This window comes from Schistocerca nitens, chromosome 1, assembly GCF_023898315.1.
Source record: "Schistocerca nitens isolate TAMUIC-IGC-003100 chromosome 1, iqSchNite1.1, whole genome shotgun sequence".
NCBI classification, from domain to species: domain Eukaryota; kingdom Metazoa; phylum Arthropoda; class Insecta; order Orthoptera; family Acrididae; genus Schistocerca; species Schistocerca nitens.
The window spans coordinates 984,113,707-984,136,773 of record NC_064614.1 but is presented as its reverse complement, the minus strand read 5'-3'; the positions used below and the strand labels follow the sequence as shown (position 1 = coordinate 984,136,773).

Sequence of the window (23,067 nt, the reverse complement as noted above, 5' to 3'; positions counted from 1 at the left end):
CAGTTATAAAAGAACACTCATTTATAAAAAATTACACTGATGAAAAAGTACAAAGCGGCTAAACAGGAATGGTTAGATGACAAATACAAATGTGTAGAAGCATGTGTAACTAGACGAGCTATCTTTGGAATATTAAAAAAGGTCTTCAGAGAAATGAGAATCAGCTGTATCGATATCAAGAGCTCAAATCGCAAATCAGTACTAAGCAAAGAAGACCAACCTTAAAGGTGGAAGAGCAATGTAGAATGACTATAGAATTGAAATCAACTCGAAGGCAATATTATAGAAAGAAATGAGGATATTGACGATGAGATAACATACGTGATAATGCGGGATGAATTTGAGAGGGCACTGAAAGACCTAAGCGAAAACAAGGCCCTGGAGAAGAAGATTATTCCTGAGAACTAATATATTCTTGGGAGAGCCAGTTATGACGAAACCGCTCCCCCTGGTGTGCAAGATGTCTGAGAGAGGCGAAATATCCCAGCCTTCTAGAATTATGTAATAATTTCAATTACAAATAAACCACGTTCTGTCAGGTACGAATATTACCGAACTATTAGTTTAGTAAGATGCTGATGAATAATACTGGCACAATTATTTGTAGAAGAAAATGGAAAAATTGGTACAAGCCGACCTTGGGGAAAAACAGATTAGGCTTCGTAGAAATGTAGCCCATGCGAGGCATTATAGGTTAGGGGAAGGAAAACTTATCTTTATAGTATTTGTATACTTGGGGAAGCTTTTGACAACGTTGACGGGAAGACACTCTTTGAAACTCAGAAGGTAGTAGGGAGAAAGTACAGGGAGCAAAAAGTTATCTACAACGTATACGGAAATCAGACGGCTGTTACTCGAAGGGCATGAAGAGAAGCAGTGGTTGCGAAGGGAGTGAGACAGGGTTGTAGCCTATCCCTGATGTTATTCAATCTGTACCCTGAGCAAGCAGTAAAGGAAAGTAAAGAAAATTTGGACAATAATTAAAATTCATGGCGAACAAATAAAAACTTTGAGGTTTGCCGACGATATTGTAATTCTGTCAAACACAGCAGAGCAGTGTTTGAAAGGATATAAATGAACAGCAAGGAAAGCAAAACAAGAGCAATGGAAAGTTGTCGAATTAAATCAGGCGATGCTTCGGGAATTACATTAAGACATGAAACCATAAAGTAGTGGATGATTTGTGCTGTTTAAGCGGTAAAATAACTGACAATGACCGAAAAAGAGATGATTTAAAATGAAGAAAAGTGTTTTTGGAGAATAAAATTTTTTTAACGTCGAATATAAATGTGTTAGGATACTTTTTCTGAAGGTATCTGTCTGAAGTGTAGCCGTATATGGCAGTCAAATCTTGACGAAAAGCAATTTAGACAAGAAGAAAATAGAGGCTTTTGACATATGGGGCTACAGACGAATGCTAGAGTTCATATTGGTAGTTGGCGTAACTAACGACGAGCTACAAACAGAATTGGGGAGAAAATACATTACGCCAAAAGTAGACTAAAAGAAGAGGGACATCAACAACTCATTTGCTTAGTATTCGAGGGAAGTGTGGTTTGTAAAATTTCTACGGAAAACCTAGAGAAAAATACAATAAGCAGGATCAAACGGAAGTAGGTTGCAGAAGTTATTTTGAGATTAAGAGCTTGCACAGAATAGAGTAGCATGGAGAGCTGCGGCAAACGACTCCTTGTACTAAAGACCACAATATATTCGCAGCGTGTTCATTGTACTGAGCTTAATACAAGGTTGTGGCTTCTGCGCCTCATAAAGAGACATCTGGGTGCTATGGTTGTTCACCTATTTTTGTTATCCAGCACTGAAGTGACAAGTTAGAGTCTTCACATTGTCACAGTTTGCCCCCAGATTATTTAATCGATTCGAGGTACTAACTACACTACTGGCCATTAAAATTGCTACACCAAGAAGAAATGCTGACGATAAACGGGTATTCATTGGACAAATATATTATACTAGAACTCACAACTGATTCCATTTTCACTCAATTTGGGTGCATAGATCCTGAGAAGTCAGTACCCAGAACAACCACCTCTGGCCGTAATAACGGCCTTGATACGCCTGGGCATTGAGTCAAACAGAGCTTGGATGGCGTGTACAGGTACACTTGCCCATGCAGCTTCAACACGATACCACAGTTCATCAAGAGTAGTGACTGCCGTATTGTGACGTGCCAGTTGCTCGGCCACCATTGCCCAGACGTTTTCAATTGGTGAGAGATCTGGAGAATGTGCTGTCCAGGGCAGCAGTCGAACATTTTCTGTATCCAGAAAGGCCCGTACAGGACCTACAACATGCGGTCGTGCATTATCCTGCTGAAATGTAGGGTTTCGCAGGGATCGAATGAAGGGTAGAGCCACGGGTCGTAATACGTCTAAAATGTAACGTCCACTGTTCAAAGTGCCGTCAGTGCGAACAAGAGGTGATCGTGAATGGCGCCCCATACCATCAGGCCGGGTGATACGCCAGTATGGCGATGACGAATACACGCTTCCAATGTGCGTTCACCGCGATGTCTCCAAACATGGATGCGACCATCATGATGCTGTAAACAGAACCTGGATGCATCCGAACAAATGACGTTTTGCCATTCGTGCACCCAGGTTCGTCGTTGAGTACACCATCGCAGGTGCTCATGTCTGTGATGCAGCGTCAAGGGTAACCGCAACCATGGTCTCCGAGCAGATAGTCCATGCTGCTGCAAACGTCGGCGAACTGTTCGTGCAGATGGTTCTCGTCTTGCAAACGTCCCCTTCTGTTGACTCGGGGATCAAGACGTGGCTGCACGATCCGTTACAGCCATGCGGATAAGATGCCTGTCATCTCGACTGCTAGTGATACGAGGCCGTTGGGATCAAGTACGGGGTTCCGTATTACCCTCCTGAACCCACCGATTCCATATTCTGCTAACAGTCATTGGATCTCGACCAACGCGAGCAGCAATGTCGCGATACGATATACTGCAATCGCGATAGGCTACAATCCGACCTTTATCAGAGTCGGAAACCTAATGGTACGCATATTTCCTCCTTACACGAAGCATCACAACAACGTTTCTCCAGGCAACGCCGGTCAACTGTTGTTTGTGTATGAGAAATCGTTTGGAAACTTTCCTCATGTCAGCACGATGTAGGTGTCGCCACCGGCGCCAACCTTGTGTGAATGCTCTGAAAAGCTAATCATTTGCATATCACACAATCTTCTTCCTGTCTGTTAAATTTCGCGTCTGTAGCACGTCATCGTTGTGTAGCAATTTTAATGGCCAGTAGTGTATTAAACTTTGGCACGGTGGTAGGTCACAATATCAGTGACAGCACGTACTCGGAGATAATCACCAACGCTTCGGGCATCCTGACTGTGTTCAGTTGTTATTAATCCCGACTCCTGATCGGTTTTGATTGTCACACCAACTGCCTAAAGAGAGGATCAGGAGGGGGACTTCTATTGCGTGACACGTCAGAACCATTCCATTACCTTTGGAGAGCGGAAAACTATTTCTTATGCAATTACTCATGAGAATGTTTTAAGTGTATGTACGGGTCTGCATATCTTTAGATACGCAACTATGTCTTCACTGATCCGTAGGAGCGTCGTTCTTGATGCTTGTGTATGTACATCTCCATGAATACACTGCAAATCAAACTTAACTGCCTGGCGAGGGGTTCACCGAACCAACTTATGATGGTACATTAGCAGATACCTTTATCTTACAAGTCGTAAACGCTCCACCACATGTTGTTCTTCTGGACAAATATCTCCAACGGCAAAACAGTTCATGGTTGGAATGTCCAACTCACATGGAAGATATTTGGCATCATGCCGCTATTAGAAGTCGTCCTCTTGAAGCCTTCGTCTCCTTGAAACAAATATTGCAAATATGATTCATTTATTTTATATATTTATACGTTTATTTCACATGGCAAAATTAGAGCCTTCAAGCGCTCTCTTACATGTAACTAGACATTCTTAGCGAGTCTACAGGTTGTATACTACACGAGGGTTATATAGTAAGAATAATTGTAATTATAGCTATAACAATTAATAAGTGCAGTTTAAAAAATGTCGGTCTTATTAACATTAAGAACTTTTCTCATTCCGTTCTCCTCGAAAGTGCATAATAACATTTAACAGAAACGTATGACAGAAGTGGAGAAGTTATCAGTGTGGGGAAGGAGTTGACTAATCAGAGCAAGAGCTACAACTCATAGGGTAATATTATCAGATGAGGTAGAAGGAAGGAAGGGCTGAGAAAAGCATAGTTTATATTGTGACAGGGCCATTGGTTCCTTGTTGGACAGAAAGATACCTTGGATGTGCCGAGAGGGAATGATAATAGACAAATATTTAAAACTCCTCCTGAACGAACAGTGGTTTTGGATAAAAAACATGTTAGGCAAGATGATTATTTGTTCCACAGCTGTGTGTGTCAGCAGTTGAGAAGGAGATGAAGAAAGCGTTAAAAAAGAGTACTGTGTCTAATGACTTCGATTAAGTTGCTGGCGCTCCTGCAGATTACTAGTATCAACACTGAAATGATTTGACACGACACTGTGGTTACGTTATTTTATCTGATATTCTGATAATGAGCTGTGCACAAAACGCATAAGTAAACAAACATTTAATAATAAGTGGGCAAAAAGTGGTGGTAAATATATGCTCATTAGTTATATAATGTTCGTAGAAGGCCTGCGAATGTTGTATGAACACTGAAAGTATCTTCATACAATGTTCACAGACCTCTTGTGTGACTTTATGTCGCAAACTAGAACACTACTAAAAGCACCACCCTAAGCTGTATGGTACTGCAGCTCTGAGTTGATGTTACTAGTACTACTACAAACTGAAAAATCAGATTTGTACGTTCCAACTTAAGGTCGACGGTGAAGTCTTCCTCTGTAATTGTGTATTCACGTTTTAGTTTGCTGCGTTATAGACTTTAGCTTAATTCCAATGTTTCGGCACACAGCATTTCACGATGTCATTAAAGTTGTTTTTTGATTTATGCAAAGCAGTGTACAATGTCACCTTGAAATTTTTGTGCGGGATATTCTTTTTGTTGTACAGATTTGCGGGTTTTTTTCCTGTAGCAGGTAGCATTCGTTCTGTACTGCCCCCTTGTTTTGCAAGTAGATTCTTGGAAAAGCCATAATTTTAGTGACTTTAGAAAAAGAATTAGCGTAGTTCTTAAGCTTGTCCTAGGACATGAAATGAGTTAAACACGCATGTTGGATGTGCACTAGCACCAGGGCAGCCGTGCGTGAACGTGTCGGTACTACCGGCGGCACCGCCCGTCGTGAACGTCTCGCTGGGAAACATCACCGTGAACCCAGCAAACATCACTGTGCTGCCCGCCAACATCACCTTCACGCCGCACATCACTGTCGTCGTGAACACGTCGCCCGTTTCACAGGTGAGCTGTTTGACACTCTTCTTGCTTTGCTTGTTAGCTGCGCCTCGTAAATGCCTCTCTGGAACTCTGCATTCGCCGATACGTCCTGGTTCTGGTACTACCCAAGACTATCAGCAACCGTAGCCCCTTTTCTGGTGGTCACTAGTGCACTGATGCTCGATAAGGAAGTAGTCGGTCTGAATGCCGGTGTTGGAAGACATTTTAGTCCCCCCTCCCTCCTGCCACGTCCTACTGGGCCTCGAGTGGGGTAGAGTTCCTTATTTACTAATTTAGATTATGACCTCGCTCAAGATTTCGCACATTTGATGCCTTTCATGTCCATATAACACAAACACATCACAAAACTGTCTAAACATTCATCACAGTCCTCCGTGCGAGAAAGGTTTATAACGAGTAGCACTGCGTAAAGAAAACGAATCCTTACGGTCAGATCTTCTGAATCGTTATTCCTCTCTAAATTTCTTCAACATTAGACATCCTTCAGAATTTCACTGATGTCTAGGGAAATCTAGAACATTTCAGGAGAAGGCTCGAGGAACCAACACCGAAATAATTTGAAGAGTTGTACGACGACGCCCAAAGACTCGAAAGGTTGGACCAACCGTAGTAACAGCCACTACAGTCTGCAACTCATATAAGACGTGACCTATCTCGCATTTCAACATTCTCCCTGAACATATTTGAAAATGGGCAATAGATTTTGTATTTGACCAAGATTCAGCGGTCGACCCATACGAAATAAATAATTAAGGGACGTGTAATATTTAACATTCACTTTTCACTAAAGTAACACCCAAACATGAACATTAGTATGTAATATTATAGAAATGAATACACCCACTGACGATGACGATACTTCACCGGGACATATATATGTTTGTTCAAGGCAGACTCCTGTATCGTAGTAACAGCGTTGAAACTAAAAACGAACAAAAAGTGAGCTCCAGCGACAAGATGAAAGATTAGGTTACTACGCCCCGCCAAGTAAGTTGGGGTTGCCTACGACCCAATACGTATCTGATTTTGGGTCTATGTCTAATCACGATGGAATTCATCCGAATCTTCCGTGGCTCCCGGCCTTTTCCAAGTGTACCTCCTCGCCTTGTAATTTCTGAACACTGTACTCGCTGTTCCAACCGAATTAGACTTTCTCGTCTTTCATTTCTAATAACGAGCACATATCCTCCCGTAATTACGTTCTCTTCCTTCCGTTACTACAGCTTTACCATCACCCGTTTTTTTAAGTAATCCTGTAACCAGGGCAATAACAGTTGAAATAATTATATAGTGATATGTTGAAATGCAGGTAAAATTGATGAGTCCAATTTTTGGGATTTGCTGTTCATTGTAGTCGCTCAGAGACTGGTACAACCGGTTTCGCAACACGCAGGTACATAACTAGGTGTTTTTAAGGTGTAATGTCCCACGCTATCTAAATGGGTTAATGCGTGTTCCAAGGTTCAATGAGGGAAACTAACTGACGCAACCACAACGGTAGTCAACCTTGATAAAGCCAGTTGTCACTAATAATTTACGTTCCGAGAACACCAGACACCCATATGGTAACATGAAAACGTCTAGACTGTTGAATATCTTAAATTAGAAATGACAGCGGTGAATACACCGGTGTCCACGTCTCCCATTTTCATAACACATCCACATCCACAAAGGTGGTAGGTGTGGTCCAGAAAGTGATGCTCTACATGTGTGTGTGTGCGCGCGCAATGAATGGACACTGATTCCGTATAGTGGTAGGAATTGGCTTCCTGGATTAAAGGATGACTTAGCCTCTGCGGCGAGTATGCCGAGACAAGGTATAAGTGAAACACTGAACTAGTGATCTGCTGTTGCCTGGTCTCCACATGTTCTTGGTGTTCATTCCGCACACACATGTACAACATCACTTTCTGTAACACATCTGAAGCTTCTGAAGATAGGCCTATATATGTACGAGACAGGCGTACCGGTTTCTGGACGACAATAAAATTGCAAATTTGACTCTCAATCTAGTTTACTTGCATTTCAACATCTCAGCATATTTCAATTTGTCTAAGTGTTTCTGACGATCTGTATCATTTTTCTATACATACCGAATACACATTCAGCGTGCTCATTTAGTATCTCTACCTATTTATCTTGTGCTGTCGATATCGGCAACTATATCTGAATATTGTCGCTGGCGCTTCTCGCGTCCGTCGGCCGTCGTAATTTAATATGTTATTATTGTTATTATTATTTTTTGATTGTTGCCGACTTACGTGGTGGGCCTTAATAAAAATATTTCATTTAATTTTGATTTACGATTAAATGCTTTCCTGACGTTCTCCTTTTTAACAGTATTAATCTCAAATTATTTGTTACGTTAATGAATGTTAGACTCGCTGAATCTTAAAACATGAGCATATAAGCTGAACAATGTAATAAACTTTTCATATTAATTTCCTCGGCTACTCAGCTCACTTTAAAGCAAAAGATCTTTAGTTATTAATTACAATTGCGGCCCACACACGAGCGAGAGTATCTTTTCTTACCTCCGTTAACCATTGTATTGTAGTCGGAGTCCTGGCTCTGGCTCTCGGCTATGGTACTGAAAATAAGAATCTTAAAGCTACGTATTTCTGCAGCTTCGTGCGGCTGTGGAGAAAAATTAATATTATGTTAATAGCGGGCGAGTATTTCGCTTCCGCTAATTTTTCATAAGTTAATATCGCCACGTAGTGGCGTCGTTGGCTGCATCGGCCGCTGCGATTGTTGAACTGTAATTACTTGAATGCAGGTTAATTCTAGGAAGGCGGACATGAAATCGGGATCACCTCTTACAAATTAAAAGTGCACAATAATATTAAATCAATATATTATCTGCTTAACTCATACAAATATGCTTACATTTGCCAGCACTCGAAAGATGTCCGTCTACACGCAATCAAGACAAGAGAAGAAGTGAAGACGACTAAAAAATTAACAAAAGAGGGTATCTTGTCATCTCTTTAGATCATTTTGTTACATTTCCTTGTACTCGAAACCTACACAGAGAAACTATTATTTTACGGCTACATGATAAAAATATATTATTCAATTTTTAAATGTCTCTTCTTTATAAATACTGTTTTTTTAAAGTCGTAATGTAGCACTGGGGACGCTATACGCTGGGTTTCTGTCGATTATGAGAATAACGCATTCTTTGAACTTTTCACAGAACCTCACTCTCAGAGCTATCTTCTTACACACGACGAATTCTTCTCACGTTAAACCAGTTTTTTGTTGTTGCTATTACTCTCTATTCCTTTGATCAGAAATCCGTATCTTCTTTCCATTTCACTTCCGCGACGTCGGCGGTGTATAGACTGAATTTTTGTATTTCCCTTATATTTTCTGGCTTCCCTGTCACATTCATATTTCCGCCACATCACAATCTGATTCGTAGAATGTTTTCCAGTTTTTTCCTTCATAACCACTTTCCGGAGATCCGAATGGGAAGCTAATGTGGAATCTTCTGCCCGTAGAGAGACCGTCAATATTTTTTTGACTTATGACAATCGTTGTGTGTCATAAACCTAGTGATTTCCATTACCTTGTGGAGCCTCACGCAACTGGCCACTGCTGATTCTTCTACGTTTTAGGAGCAGCGTCCTACGCCAAGGGCGAGAGGGTCCTCTGAACCTCTATTCGCTCCTTTGCCCTCTTTGCCAAGGATATTGGGTGAATTAGGTTGACGCCTGATACAGGAAATCTTCGAACGCCATTGCTGATGATTTTGATTAAAAATCTAAGTAGTGATGGGAATCGAACATGGAAAGGGAATCTGTTCCTCGTAAGTCGGAGACACAACCCCTGAACCACAATGATCCTTCGTTTTTGCCACAATCATATTCGCAAGCAGTACGTACATATAGGGTGTATTTTAATTAATAGGGAAAACTGACACGTGTGATAATATACGATGAAAGAAGTAAAAACAGTCCAGTAAATATGGGTCCTTAAACAAGCCACGTGCGGCATGGTGTCGAAATGTGGTTACGAGACGCCACTGACTATAGTACGAAATACTTCCCGAGTTTCTACAATTTCAACTGAAATGTAACCTTAGCGATTAACATCACGTTTAATTTGGCTCTTATTTCGTCTAGGATCTGTCTTAGCAAGAAATACAATTGTACTTCAACAAGTTACATGTTACAATTTCTGTTACATTTGTACCTGTTAAAGCAGATATCCCACACGTTGACCAGGATGAAATTCTGAAATTTTCTCGTAAGCAACCCTGTTACAATTAGGAAGCTTTCTGTCATTTTATTGCCTACTTCAACCTTAAGTTTTGTGTCATTTAGGCATACGTCAACCAGTTTGACCAATTTCTTTGGCGTACCAAACTCTATCATAGTTCTAATCGGGCTAGGTCTATGTATACTGTCTTAAGCCTTCTTTAAGTCTAGAAACAGGAGATGTATCTTTCGGCCGTATTAAGACATTTCTTCACACACCTTTTTAAAACTAAAATCTGGTTGATCGTCATGCTTGAAAACCTCCTTGCAGTTCCCCAATTATATCTCTTGTTAGAGGCTTTATTCGTTCTAATAGGAAGTTGGAGAAGATCTTATAACAGATGTTGCGTAGCGCTACATGGAAACTCTACAAATCGCATTTAAGTGACTGGCAGAGGGTTCATCGAACCACCTTGACAATTCTGTTTTTCCATTGTCGTATAGGGCCCGGAAAGAACGAACACGTATATCTTTCCGTACGGGCTCTAATTTCCCTTATTTTCTCGTGGTGATCTTTTCTCCCTATGTAGGTCGGTGTGAAAAAAATATTTTCGCATTCGGAGGAAAATGTTGGTGATTGAAATTTCGTGAGAAGATTCCCTCTCAACGAAAAATACCTTTGTTTTAATGATGTCCAGCCCAAATCCTGTATCATTTCTGTGACACTCTCTCCCATATTTCGAGATAATACAGAACGTGCTACCCTTCTTTGAACTTTTTCGATGTACTCCGTCAATCCTATCTGGTAAGGATCCCCCACCGCGCAGCAGTATTCTAAAAGAGAAGCGTAGTGTAGGCAGTCTCCTTAGGAGCCATCCCCACAACATTTTCTATATGTTCCTTCCCATGTAAGTTGTTCGTAATTGTAATTCCTAGGTATTCAGTTGAATATACGGCCTTCAGATTTGACTGATTTATCATGTAACTGAGGTTTACCAGATTTCTTTAACAACTCATGTGGATGACCACACACTTTTCGTTATTTAGGGTCAATTGCCAATTTTCGCGCCATTCAGATATCTTTTATAAATCGTATACATCGTTTTGCAATTTGTTTTGATCTTCTGATGACTTTATTAGTCAATAAACGACAGCGTCATCTGCAAACAACCTAAGAGGGCTGCTCAGGTTGTCTCCCAAATCGTTCATATAGATAAGGAGCAGCAAAGGGCCCATAACACTACCTTGCGGAACGCCAGAAATCACTTCTGTTTTACTCGATGGCTTTCCGTCACGATATTCCGTAAGCATGCAGTTTCACTAAAAGTCGCTTGTGTGGTACAGCGTCAATAGTCTTCCGGAAATCCATAAATACAGAATCAATCTGAAATCCCTTGTGAATAGCACTTAACACTTCATGCGAATAATGAGCTAGTTGTGTTTCACAAGAGCGATGTTTTCTAAATCCATGTTGACTGTGTGTCAACGATCGTTTTCTTCGAGGTAGTTCATAATGTTCGAACACAATACATGTTCCAGAAACCTGCTGCATATCGACGTTAATGATATGTATCTGTAATTAACTGGATTACTCCTACTACCTTTCTTGAATATTGGTGTGACATGTGCAACCTTCCAGTCTTTGAGTACATATCTTTTGTCGAGTGAACGGTTGTATATGATTGTTAAGTATGGAGCTATTGCATCAGCATACTCAGAAAGGAGCCTAACTGGTAAACAGTCTGGACCAGAGGACTTACTTTTATTAAGTGATCTAATTTGCTCCACTACTCCGAGGATATTTACTTCTACGTTACTCATGTTGGCAGCTGTTCTCGATTCGAATTCTGGAATATTTACTTCGTCTTTTTTTGTGAAGGCATTTCGGAAGCTGTGTTTAGTAACTCTGCTTTGCCAGCACTGTCTTCGATACTATCTCCATTGCTATTGCGCAGAAAAGGCATTGACTGTTTCTTGCCGCTAACATACTTCACATACGATCAGAATCTCTTTGGATTTTCTGCCAGGTTTCGAGACAAATTTTCGTTGTGGAAACTATTATAAGCATCCCGCATTGAAGTCCGCGCTAAATTTCCAGCTTCTGTAAAAGATCGCCAATCTTGGGGATTTTGCGTCTGGTTAAATTTGTTTTGTTTACGAAGGAGTATCATCTCCGTTGTTTGTTAATTTATTTGGTATAAACGTCTGAATTGCTGCCGATACTATTTCTCTGAATTCAAGACACATCTGGTCTACACTTATATTATTAATTTGGAAGGAGTGGAGAATGTCTCTCAGGAAGGCGTCAAGCGAACTTTAACTGCTTTTTGAATAGGTATATTTTTCGTTTATTTTTGGAGGATATGGGAGTTACAGTATTCAGTCTCGCTACGACAACGTTGTGTTCACTAACCCCTATATTCTTTATGATGCTGGTTATTAACTCAGGATTATTTGTTGCTAAGAGTTCAAGCTTGTTTTCACAACCGTTTACTATTCGCGTGGGCTCATGAACTAACTGCTCGAAATAATTTTCAGAGAATAGGTTTAGTACAATTTCGGATGATGTTTTATACATACCCTCCGGAATTAGACATGTATTTTCGCCAACATATCGAGGGTAAATTAAAGTATGCTTTGACGTGAAACGTCCTGGCAGATTAAAACTGTACTTCGAAGCGGGACTCGAACCTACGACCTGTGCCTTTCGTGGGTAAGGAATCTAGCAAGTGAGTTACGCGGCTACGACTGCCCATCCTCCCTGAACACTGTGGGGTACCGTCACAGACAGAGTACGGCGGGAAGTAAAGCTATGAGGACCGGTCGTTAATAGCTTAGTTGGTAGAGCACTTTTCCGTGCAAGGTAAAGGCCCTGGATTCGAGCCGGGTCGGGCACACAGTTTTAATTTGAATGGAAATTTCAAACAAAATAATTATTTACTTAATTTTATTTTTTTGAGGTGATAATTAACTCGTTAGGACTACCTCTCGGATTCGGCGGTGGACATGTGCATGGCGCTGAATTAAATTGCTACAGAAATTGGAGTAATATGGGAGAAATTAGTGTGGAAAATTGATACTTTTCCTTGACTCACGTTATCGATACTAGTTAACTAATACCAAACGTAAAAATAAGGTATACATTTCGTAACTTTTCGATGTATTGCACGTCGAAGCTAAGTAGAGTATCTGTGAAGCGATGGGTCCTTCTTCTATACAACTGCAAAACAATGGTATCTCTGAAGCATGGGGTCAGGAAAGTAAGATCTGGGCGCAGCGTCATATGTTATGCAAGTTTTAAGTTTACCAGTTGATTTTAGTTATGATAAAAATCTATTATTTTCATCTTCCATAGGTCAGTCTGGGCAACAGACCTGGCAACATTATTGCTTCTATCCTTCTTCCAGCAGAAAAGCAAGAGTTTTCGAGCCAGAAGGCGAATTTCCATATTGAGACATGTTTAGAATGTTCGTCACATCCGACTCCCGATTATTTATTTAGTTCTGGCGGCTAAGGTCCTTCCAGAGAACTTGTTACTGTATACCCAATTAGATGATTTGATTAAGAAGCGAAGCTGCAGTACAGGTTAATCTCAGAAAACTGAAACGGATAGACCATAATGAAAACAAAAATATTACACTCAATAAGGGTTCCGCACCTGTCCTCTGCCATCTGGCACTTGAGAAGGACCGGCCGCGGTGGCAGAGCGGTTCTAGGCGCTTCAGTCCGGAACCTTGCGACTGCTACTGTCGCAGGTTCGAATCCTGCCTCGGGCATGGATGCGTGTGATGTCCTTAGGTTAGTTAGGTTTAAGTAGTTCTAAGTTCTAGGGGACTGATGACCTAAGATGTTAAGTCCCATAAGTTCTAAGAGCCATTTGACCCATTTTTTTAACTTAGAGAGGTAATGCGTGATTTCAACAAAGAAAACTTCCAGGGCAGTCAAACTGGCAATGAACACATTATATATCTCTCCTAACAGACGACATGACACTATTAGCATGCAGAGAAGAAGATCAGACAAGAAATATCCAGACCTCGGAGTTATTGGCAGCAAGGATCGGTCTACAAATTAGCTCTAAAAAGACTGAGTATGTGACCATAGGAAGAAAGAACCAAAACTCTCAAGATTTAATTGTGAACCACGCCAGGTATAAACATGTTAGAGTTCAAATATCTTGGATCAATTTTTACAGAAGCAACATCAACTGAAGCAGAGGTAAAAGCACGCCTGCAGGTGGGAAACAGATACCATTACTCTCTAGACCCTATATTAAAATATAGAAGAATCTCTCAACAACCAAAACTACGATTGTATAAGACATTAATAATGCCAGTAGTACTTAATGGTTCTCAAACACGGAGCACTTGAAAACAAGACCTTAACCGACTGCTTATATTTGAAAGGAAGGTCTTCAGGAAAATATCTGGACCAGTCTGAGATCTTACTACTGGAGAATTGAGAAGACGCCATAACACAGAATTAGAAGAGCTATACAAGGAGCGTAACATCTTGGGAGTGATGAGAAGCAAAAGACTGCAATGGGCTGGACATGTAGTTAGAATGGAGGCAACAAGGTGGCCCAAAATTGCAACGGACTGGATCCCGTCAGGCAACAGACCAGCGGGAAGACCTAGAAAGAGGTGGATCGATGGAGGTTGCATCTGGGTGTCACGGAAAACTGGAGTCAGGTAGCAGAAGACAGAGACAGATGGAGAGCTCTAACTGTGGTGGCGCGCGGTCCACTGGGCCTGATCGAGTGAATGATGATGAATGATGATTGAAGAGTATCCATGTAGATGTATATGTAGATACGTCAGAGTGGAAATTCATTTAGGAATTTTTTTCTTGTTTGCAGGTAGTGAAACTCAGAATTAACGGTACACAGTGAAATACTCGCACTACACTAACATAAAAAAAGAAAAAATAACGCCATCTGTAGCTATAGTTGAATATTCTGCGCTAATGATGACTTATTTGCCTTCTGGTCTGGCTCAGTATTTCCACTGAGGCGGAAAACCAGTTGCTACTCGATAGACCACGTTATCAGCGACCTGCATCATTTTCTCTTGGCTTCCCGAGCGGCGTCACACAAAGGTGTTACGCAGGAATTTCAATGTTCAGCGATACTGCAAAATTGTACCTGTAACTAAACAGGAAGATTTACATTACTTAAAACTTCCGGACGACAAGAAATTTTATACACACCCGGTGTAGCCAAAGGATGTCGTATATTTTGCCAATCTTAAATATTTTATCTTCCTGGTGGATGAAGGTAGTTTCCACAACTTACTTTCTCAACACTTCCCCAATGCTTTCTGGAATCGTACTGATGAATGTAACCAAAACTTCCCCTTTGGGCGACCGCCGTTCCTCATCGGTCCTGATTCTATCCATAAACCGAAATGATCTGTCAATCTCCTTGTTAGAATAAATGTTCTTCTTGGCAGTCGACGGTAGATGTTCAAGCTCATCTTTTAAGTAAATCGATTCACAAATTTTGTGAACCCTATCTACCAAGGTTTTAATCACCCCTCTTTTTTTTGTCTGGGGTGGTGGTTAGAATCATTGTACAGGTAACGGTCAGTATGCGTGGCTTTTCTGTATGCTCTATGGCCAACGTCCCGTCTCGTAGCTTGATAAAAACACATCAAAGAAATTCCGTCTTCACAGTTAATTATATTTTCGGAGTGAGACTGTTGAGATGTACCAGGAAGGCATCCAGTTCCTCTTCGCCCTGTATGCATTCTAAAAAAGTATAATCAACATAGAGGTAACACTTGGATGGTTTTTTCCAGCAGTCTGCAGAGCCTGTTGCTCGAAGTTCGCCATAAAGAAATTGGCAACAGCCGGACTAAGAGGAATGAGTACTAGGAGGGCTTGTGGCAAAAACTGGGGCCTAAGCCCCAGGGATATGCTCTGGATATACACCACAGTGGTTAGACCTAGGATTTCCTATTGGGCCGTAGTGAGGTGGAAGAAGGTAGAACAGCGGGTTGCTGCTAAAGAGCTTGCTAAGGTGCAGAGATTATTGGCCTGCTTAGCGATAACCGGCGGAATTACCAGCACACCAACCGCTGGAATGGAAGCCATGCTTGACATGCCTCCACTTCACCTTTGGGTTAAGATGGAGGCAGCAGACTTAAAATTGGCCAAAACTGGGTCTCACTTGGATATCCAGAATCACACACTAACATAGTGAATGAGGTAAATATAGGTATGGCTGGGGAAATTCCCGCTGACTATATAGTAATTCCTAACTGCTTCGACAAGCCTTACAATATAATAATTGGAAGTAGGAAGCAGTGGGAGAAAACAGTTCGAAACCGTACGGGCGACATCGTTGGGTTCACCGATAAGTCTAAAACAGATCAAGGCGTTGGGGCAGGGTTGTACGGGGTTCAGCCAAGACTGGAGAGCAGCATCTCTCTAGGGAAACTGGCCTCCGTATTCCAAGCCGAAATTACTGCAATCAGGGCATGTGTGGAGGAGAATATGAGGGGCTACAATGATCGTAGCATCTACATCTATTCAGACAGCCAGGCAGCCCTGAAATCATTGGCAGCTCCTGCAACAAGATCTAAGATTGTTACAGATTGCCACAGGGCTCTGGTGGAGCTAGGAGGAAGCAATAGGGTGTACGTAGTGTGGGTCCCTGGCCACTCAAGGAACTGTGGCAATGAACAAGCTGATAGATTGGCTAGGACTGGGGCAACAACTCCATTTATTGGACCGGAACCTGTCTTGACAATCACCAAGGCTATGATCAAATTAGAACTACGGAACTGGCTTAGGAAACAGCACGTAGGATATTGGAACAAGGTCCATAAACAAAAACATGGTAAGGTAATGATGCCCAAGCCATGTTTTAAAAGAAGTTCTGTAATCCTGGGATTGAACAGGAAAGAGATCAAACTCATAACTGGACTGATGACCGGCCATGGGAACTCCAAAAAACACCTACACACGATGCTACAACGGAAGAAGACCCTAAATTTAGGATCTGTGATGAGGGTGAAGAAACTGCATCACACCTAATCTTTGAATGCATGACAATGGAGAGTAAAAGATACAGAATTTTCGGGACAACTAGACCTGAAGAAATTGTGTCTAACAAAAAACTGGTAGAGGGCACTGGTTGGCTTTTCTAGATATACGGGGAGCGATACCGCACAATAAACCTAGTTTCGGTGCGAGCGGTGGCGGGTTAGACCTAAGCTGTTTTAGCTCTCCTGTTAAAATCAAATCAAATAAAGAGGAATGCCCACAGCCACTCCATCAGTCTATTCATAAAAATCATTATCGTATTGAAAGTAGATCGTGGTGAGGCAGTGTCTGAATAAATCCACAATAACTGCTGGAAAAATATCAGCTATAGACGAGATAGCTTCATTCAATGGAATCTTCGTAAAACCGTCGCAACATCAAAACTAACAAGGATATCACCTTGGCCCACGTGCATTTCTTTTAATTTGTCAGTAAAATTATATGCATTCTTAATATGACTATAAGTTCCATCAACAAAAGGTTGCAACAATGAGGAAAGGTGTCAGCTAATTTCGTGGGTGGGAAACTCTGTAGCACTCACAACAGGTCTCAAAAGAATCTATAGTTTTGTGCACCTTAGCTAATCCATTCTAACAAGGAGATAGAGCACTTCGCCCTAGGGAGAGAATAAGGACTGATGAGAAACGACGGCCGCCAAAAGGGAAAATTTTGCTTTCGTTCATCAGTACGATTACAGATCGCACTGGGAAAGTGTTGAGCAAGTAAGGTGTGGAAACTACCTTCAGATTCTCCAGGTGGATAAAAGAATGTTTAAGATCGGCAAAAGATGTACGACATCCTTTCGCTATACCGGATGTACCGGGTGATCAAAAAGTCAGCATAAATTTTAAAACTGAATAAATCACGGAATAATGTAGATGGAGAGGTACAAATTGACACACATTTTTGGAATGACATGGGGTTTTATTAGAACCAAAAAAAATACAAAAGTTCACAAAATTTCCGACAGATGGCACTTCATCTGATCAGAATAGCAATAATTAGCATAACAAAGTAAGACAAAGGAAAGATGATTTTCTTTACAGGAAATGCTCAACATGTCCACCATCATTCCTCAACAATAGCTGTAGACGAGGAATAATATTGTGAACAGCACTGTAAAGCATGTCCGGAGTCATGGTGAGGCATAGGCGTCGGATGTTGTCTTTCAGCATCCCTAGAGATGTCGGTCGATCACGATACACTTGCGACTTCAGGTAACCCCAAAGCCAATAATCGCACGGACTGAGGTCTGGGGACCTGGGGGGCCAAGCATGACGAAAGTGGCGGCTGAGCACACGATCATCACCAAACGACGCGCGCAAGAGACCTTTCACGCGTCTAGCAATTTTTTTGGTTCTAATAAAACCCCATGACATTCCAGTCATGTGTGTCAATTTTTATCTCTCTATCTACATTATCTCGTGGTTTATTAAGTTTTCAAATTTGTACTGACTTCTTGATCACTCGGTATATAAAATTCCTTGTAATTGTGAAGTGGTCTCAGTTGGAACCACAAAAACAACTGTTAACATCCGTCTCGTTGAATAGATACTTATAAATCGATCGTAGCGAAACATCTTTACCAAGAGGGTGATCGTGAAATAAAATTCATTGAGATAAGCGCCGTATCGAAAACATCACATTATTATGCTCGTGTGTATAGAGAGGCTACCGAGATTTATGAACTTCATAGGAAGGTGTTAAACTAGATAGAATTTGGATGTCAACATTGCAACGTAAGCATGATGATCGATAACTTTCAGTCGAGAATGTTGGCATTACCAGCGGCAGTCTCATAGCCGACATCACATGATGGACTGTGGTGCACTCTACACTGACCATATATTGCGCGCTCCGTCGAGTTCTAGTTTCATTCCGCCATTCTACCTCTGAAGATACCTCCCGCAGTCGCAGAGGAAACGTTAGGAGAAAGTTTTATACATGGACCACAGCCTTACGGCCATCAAGTTTGTAAGTAGGCTGTTTAGGATTTACGTTGGTAACGCCACGTAGCGTTCTGTATGAAAATCACTGACTGTGCTGTGTGCAGTCTGTGGCTGATTTGCATTGTTGGAATATTTGCTATTGTAGTGTTGGGCAGTTGGATATGAGCAGAGCGTAGCGTTGCGCAGTTGGAGGTGAGCCGCCAGCAGTGGTGGATGTGGGGAGAGAGATGGCACAATTTTGAGAGCGGACTATCTGGACGTGTGTCCATCAGAAAGAGTAAATTTGTAATACTGGATATCATGAACTGATATATATATGATGACTTTTGAAAATTATTAAGGTAAATACATTGTTTGTTCTGCATCAAAATCTTTCATTTGCTAACTATGCCTGTCAGTAGTTAGTGCCTTCAGTAGTTAGAATCTTTCATTTAGCTGGCAGTATTGCAGTAGTTCGAGTAACGAAGATTTTTGTGAGGTGAGTGATTCATGAAAGGTATAGGTTATTGTTAGGGCCATTCTTTTGTAGGGGTTATTGAAAGTTAGATTGCGTTGCTCTAAAAATATTGTGTGTCAGTTTAGTGTTGATCAGAATAAGTTAAGAGAGAAATGCCTGAGTACGTTCAGTTTTGCTCAGATGTTTCAAATTCAAATAACGTAGAGGTTTACCAGTACAGTCATTGATAATTTTCCAAAGGGAACGTTACAAGTTTTATGTGATGTCAGTACCAACTATGAAAGCTTACATTTATTCTCTGGTGGTGACAAATCTTTATGACTACGGCTCGTCTCTTATGGTGATGGCAGTGCTATGCTGTTTTATCTGAGCATTACTCACTATTGCTTAAGAAACACTAAGCGTAACTAGTGTTTTGACAAAGATCTCCAGTCTTGAAGCCGGCCGGGATGGCCGAGCGGTTCTAGGCGCTGCAGTCAGGAACCGCGCGACCGCTGCGGTCGCAGGTTCGAATCCTGCCTCGGGCATCGATGTGTGTGATGTCCTTAGGTTAGGTAGGTTTAAGTAGTTCCAAGTTCTAGGGGACTGATGGCCTCAGGAGTTAAATCCCATAGTGAAACTCCCTGGCAGATTAAAACTGTGTGCCGGACCGAGACTCGAACTCGGGACCTGTGCCTTTCGCGGGCGAGGAAGGTAGGAGACGAGGTACTGGCAGAAGTAAAGCTGTGAGGACGGGGCGTGAGTCGTGCCCGGGTAGCTCAGTTGGTAGAGCATTTGCCCGCGAAAGGCAAAGGTCCCGAGTCTCGGTCCGGCACACAGTTTTAATCTGCCAGGAAGTTTCATATCAGCGCACACTCCGCTGCAGAGTGAAAATTTCATTCAAGTCCCATATCGCTCAGAGCCATTTGAACCATTTGAGACAGCCTTGAAAGGATACGAACTGTAGTGTGTGGTGCGAGAGGTGAGAGGAGGATTGACAGGTTGTGGGGTGTTTGGGCGCAGGTGTATCCATACCAGTACGCGGGCAACGTGACGCTGAACCTGGAGCAGCAGCAGGTCCCGGGCCTCAACTGCACGGGCGGCCGGCGCCGCTGCTGCCGCGTCGTCATGGCACCGCCCTACCCCTGTCCTCCAGGCTCGGCCTGCCCGCCGATCGTGAGGTTTGGCTGCGGCCCACAGTGCTCGTCAATCGTCCAACAGGTGCGTAATTCTCATCCACTGCTGCCACTCGTGTGCTGTCTGAGGAATCTATGGTCATGCAAACCCAACTACTTCTCAAGTGTCTGGCCAGTATCCCGCTCCATCACCACTACACCAGTTTCCTTTTTCCTGCTTTCGTGAGCAGTCGTCCCACCCAGGAATACCTCCTGAACTGACCCATATTCTCTCTGCCATTCAGTGTTACCCCACTAAATTTATGTAATATTTTGCTCAGATGTTCCACCATCAAATAATAAAACCATTCCAAACGATGGAGGCGGAAGGCCCATAAGCTAAAAACGATGATGCTTGTCTCAGCACCAACTTTCATAGACCACTTTAGATGTCTGTTAACATCGTCACTGTGTTTACTGATGAAATTCACAGAATTCCCATTTTTTATCAATATAACATGATCGCTTTCTCTCCATTTATTTTGTGTTGTCATATTTATTAACAGTGTAGCCCAACAGTGTGTCATTTTGCTATACACTGAATGTATAATTGTCGAATTTAAATAAAAAAAAAGGAAACAATCTACTACACTACTGGTCATTAAAATTGCTACACCACGAAGGTGACGTGCTACAGACGCGAAATTTAACCGACAGGAAGAAGATGCTGTGATATGCAGATGATTAGCTTTTCAGATCATCCACACAAGGTTGGCGCAGGTGGCGACACCTACAACGTGGTGACACGAGGAAACTGTCCAACCGATTTCTCATACACAAACAGCAGTTGACCGGCGTTGCCTGGTGAAACGTTGTTGTGATGCCTCGTGGAAAGAGGAGAAATGCGTACCATCACGTTTCCGACTTTGATAAAGGTCGGATTGTAGCCTATCGAGATTGCGTTTTAGCGTATCGCGACATTGCTGCTCGAGTTGGTCGAGATCCAATGACTGTTAGCAGAATATGGAATCGGTGGGTTCAGGAGGGTAATACGGAACGCTGTGCTGGATCCCAACGGTCTCGTATCACTAGCAGTCGAGATGACAGGCATCTTATCCGCATGGCTGTAACGGATTGTGCAGCCACGCCTCGATCCCTGAGTCAACAGATGGGGACGTTTGCAAGACAAGAACCATCTGCACGAACAGTTCGCCGACGTTTGCAGCAGCATGGACTATCAGCTCGGAGACCATGGCTGCGGTTACCCTTGACGCTGCATCACAGACAGGAACGCCTGCGATGGTGTACTCAACGACGAACCTGGGTGCACAATGGGAAAACGTCATTTATTCGTATAGTCGCATCCGTGTTCGCGACATCGCGATTAAGGCACATTGGAATCGTGTATTCGCCATCGTCATACTGGGGTATCACCAGGCGTGATGGTATGGGGTGCCATTGGTTACCCGTCTCGGTCACCTCTTGTAGGCACTGATGGCACTTTGAACAGTGGACGTTACATTTCAGATCTGTTAGGACCCGTGGCTCTACCCTTCATTCACTTCGACTAGAGAAATAACTAGTATTTTGCGGATCTGAGTGTTTTTCCCCCTGTTTTCGTTCTTGTACAAGTTGTAGCAGTAGCTGTGATCTTTCTTAGCTATCTTCAACAATCCTGCCAGTTTCAAAGTAACTGTGTAGGGCCACTTTGGTTCACTGTTTCTACACACAGTCGCTGGACAGAGAAATTGCAAGCTGTCTTCTAGCTAAAGTTGCCAATAGCTGTTAACTTTGGGCATCCCTCTATCGGTTATGAGACCGTGTGGTTCGTCGACCAAGAGCCGCTGGCGAGGAGCGGCATTTGGACACACCAATGGAGTGGAGGTGCACCCGTTGTGTGAGAATACTGCAGAGGCTGCTCACGTCGTTATGGGTAACTCAAGGTGCTGTCTGAATGCTTTCATGGGACCTTCCTTTCTTGCCATTTGTTGCAGAATATGTATTGCTTCCTGCTATTCTACAAATTGCTAATTCGGTTGGTTAGTTCTGAGATGTTTACTATGTGTGATGAGTCAGCGCTAGACGCACTCCATATGTTCTTATATTGTCACTAGGCTTTCTATTTTCGTCTACACCTAGCAGGATATATTTTGCATATTACTGTCATCAGTTTCGTCGTTAATAGGTGAAATTTGATGTTGTATTAATATACAAATCCAGGTGGTCTCCATATTATGAGATGTAGTAATAATGCTGCTTTTCCGAACTCACCATGTGATACCTCCACTAAAGTTGACAGGGTGAAGTATTGCTTGCGTGATAACCTTTTCATTTCTCTTGTCCAAGTATTATGGCAACGAGACTTTTTCCAATCGATGCAGTATAATTTTGAGCGTCCTCGTCTTTTGCATCTCATCTTTACTTAACGCGTTCACTGTGTACTTACCTTATTACTTCTCTCATATGTCGCCGCTTGATTAAGAATTGAGAAATTTCGATATTTAGCTGAGTGTGCTAAATTGCCTGTACCTGTGTTCGTACTTCTTGTATATTCCTAGAAATGTATGGGATGTTACATTCCTGTACAATAAATATCATAAAAATTTCCACTGTTGAACCTGATGCCAAGTTCCTACCACCCCATTCCGGGAACAGATGCCTATCATTGCATTTTGTAGCTGTTGACATTGAAACTATCATATTGGACATCTCTGATCAGTCAGAAGATTATGACCGCCGACCTACTGTCGATAGAAACCGTCCAGGTTATAGCAGCGTCACCTGGCGAGGAATGACTGCTACTCAGACACACGCACGACATATGTAGTATCAGTGAGCGTGATGTCCGCGTGTAGCATGGGAAAGGCGCGTGATCTACCTGAATTTAACC

The 23,067-nt window shown here is 42.2% G+C and overlaps 1 protein-coding gene across 1 annotated transcript in view; it reads left to right on the top strand.

Moving 5' to 3' along the window:
• LOC126237762 (keratin-associated protein 16-1-like) overlaps positions 1–23,067 on the top strand; it is a 159,444-nt gene that overhangs the window by 115,633 nt on the left and 20,744 nt on the right. Inside the window, exons 5-6 of the mRNA XM_049947747.1 lie at positions 5,259–5,428; positions 20,086–20,283. Of these exons, the coding sequence (XP_049803704.1) occupies positions 5,259–5,428; positions 20,086–20,283 (368 nt within the window). The remainder of the gene's footprint in view (positions 1–5,258; positions 5,429–20,085; positions 20,284–23,067) is intronic.